Consider the following 633-nt stretch of genomic DNA (forward strand, 5'->3'; position numbering starts at 1 on the left):
ATGATATGGCGAGGCACGGCCAATGGTAAGTTCTCTGCCAAGAGTACATACAATTTGCAGCAGGAGGTGCGAAATAGAGGCAAGGCTGGATGTTTGTCAATAGAGGGATCCATGTTGTTTTGGAAGAGGTTATGGGCTTTGCCGATTCCTCCTCAAGAAAAAAAATTTCTTTGGCGAGCTAGTCATGACATATTGCCCACAAAAGAAAATTTATGCCATAAGAAGATTGTTTCTGATTCTTCGTGCCCCTTGTGTGGACTGGAGGTGGAGTCTACCCATCATATTCTGTGGCGATTTCCGTCTGCAATGGACGTGTGGAGCTTGGGGTGTGCTAAAATTCAGAAGAGCTCTTTCGAGGGAACGAGCTTCAGGCTGGTGGTTGAGAACCTTTTCAACAAGTGCTCGGTGGAGGAAATGGTTCAGTTTGCTGGACTGGTCAGACGTATATGGATGAGACGAAATGATGTAGTCTTCGGAAGATCTATGATTTCACCTCAGACCTTGGTTCGGAGGACTGCCCAAGCGATAGAAGAATTTCAAGCCGCTTTGGTGCAGCGAGAGACACCTATTCCAGTTATTGCGGATGCTTCTCCAGGTTTGTGGAGGTTGCCCAACCCGAGCTGGTTTAAGTGA

At 47.1% G+C, this 633-nt stretch overlaps 1 protein-coding gene across 1 annotated transcript; it reads left to right on the forward strand.

Annotated features, from left to right (window-relative positions):
- LOC148583269 (uncharacterized) lies at positions 1–633 on the forward strand. The gene has a single exon (XM_088511061.1). The coding sequence runs from the start codon at positions 1–3 to the stop codon at positions 631–633; it is 633 nt and encodes a 210-aa protein (XP_088367187.1).

The sequence above is a fragment of the Corylus avellana genome, chromosome 10, assembly GCF_965113065.1.
Source record: "Corylus avellana chromosome 10, dhCorAvel1.hap1.2, whole genome shotgun sequence".
Lineage (NCBI taxonomy): Eukaryota > Viridiplantae > Streptophyta > Magnoliopsida > Fagales > Betulaceae > Corylus > Corylus avellana.

Excerpts from the sequence above, each read along its gene's own strand:
- LOC148583269 (XM_088511061.1), top strand. The coding sequence starts at position 1 with ATGATATGGCGAGGCACGGCCAATGGTAAGTTCTCTGCCAAGAGTACA.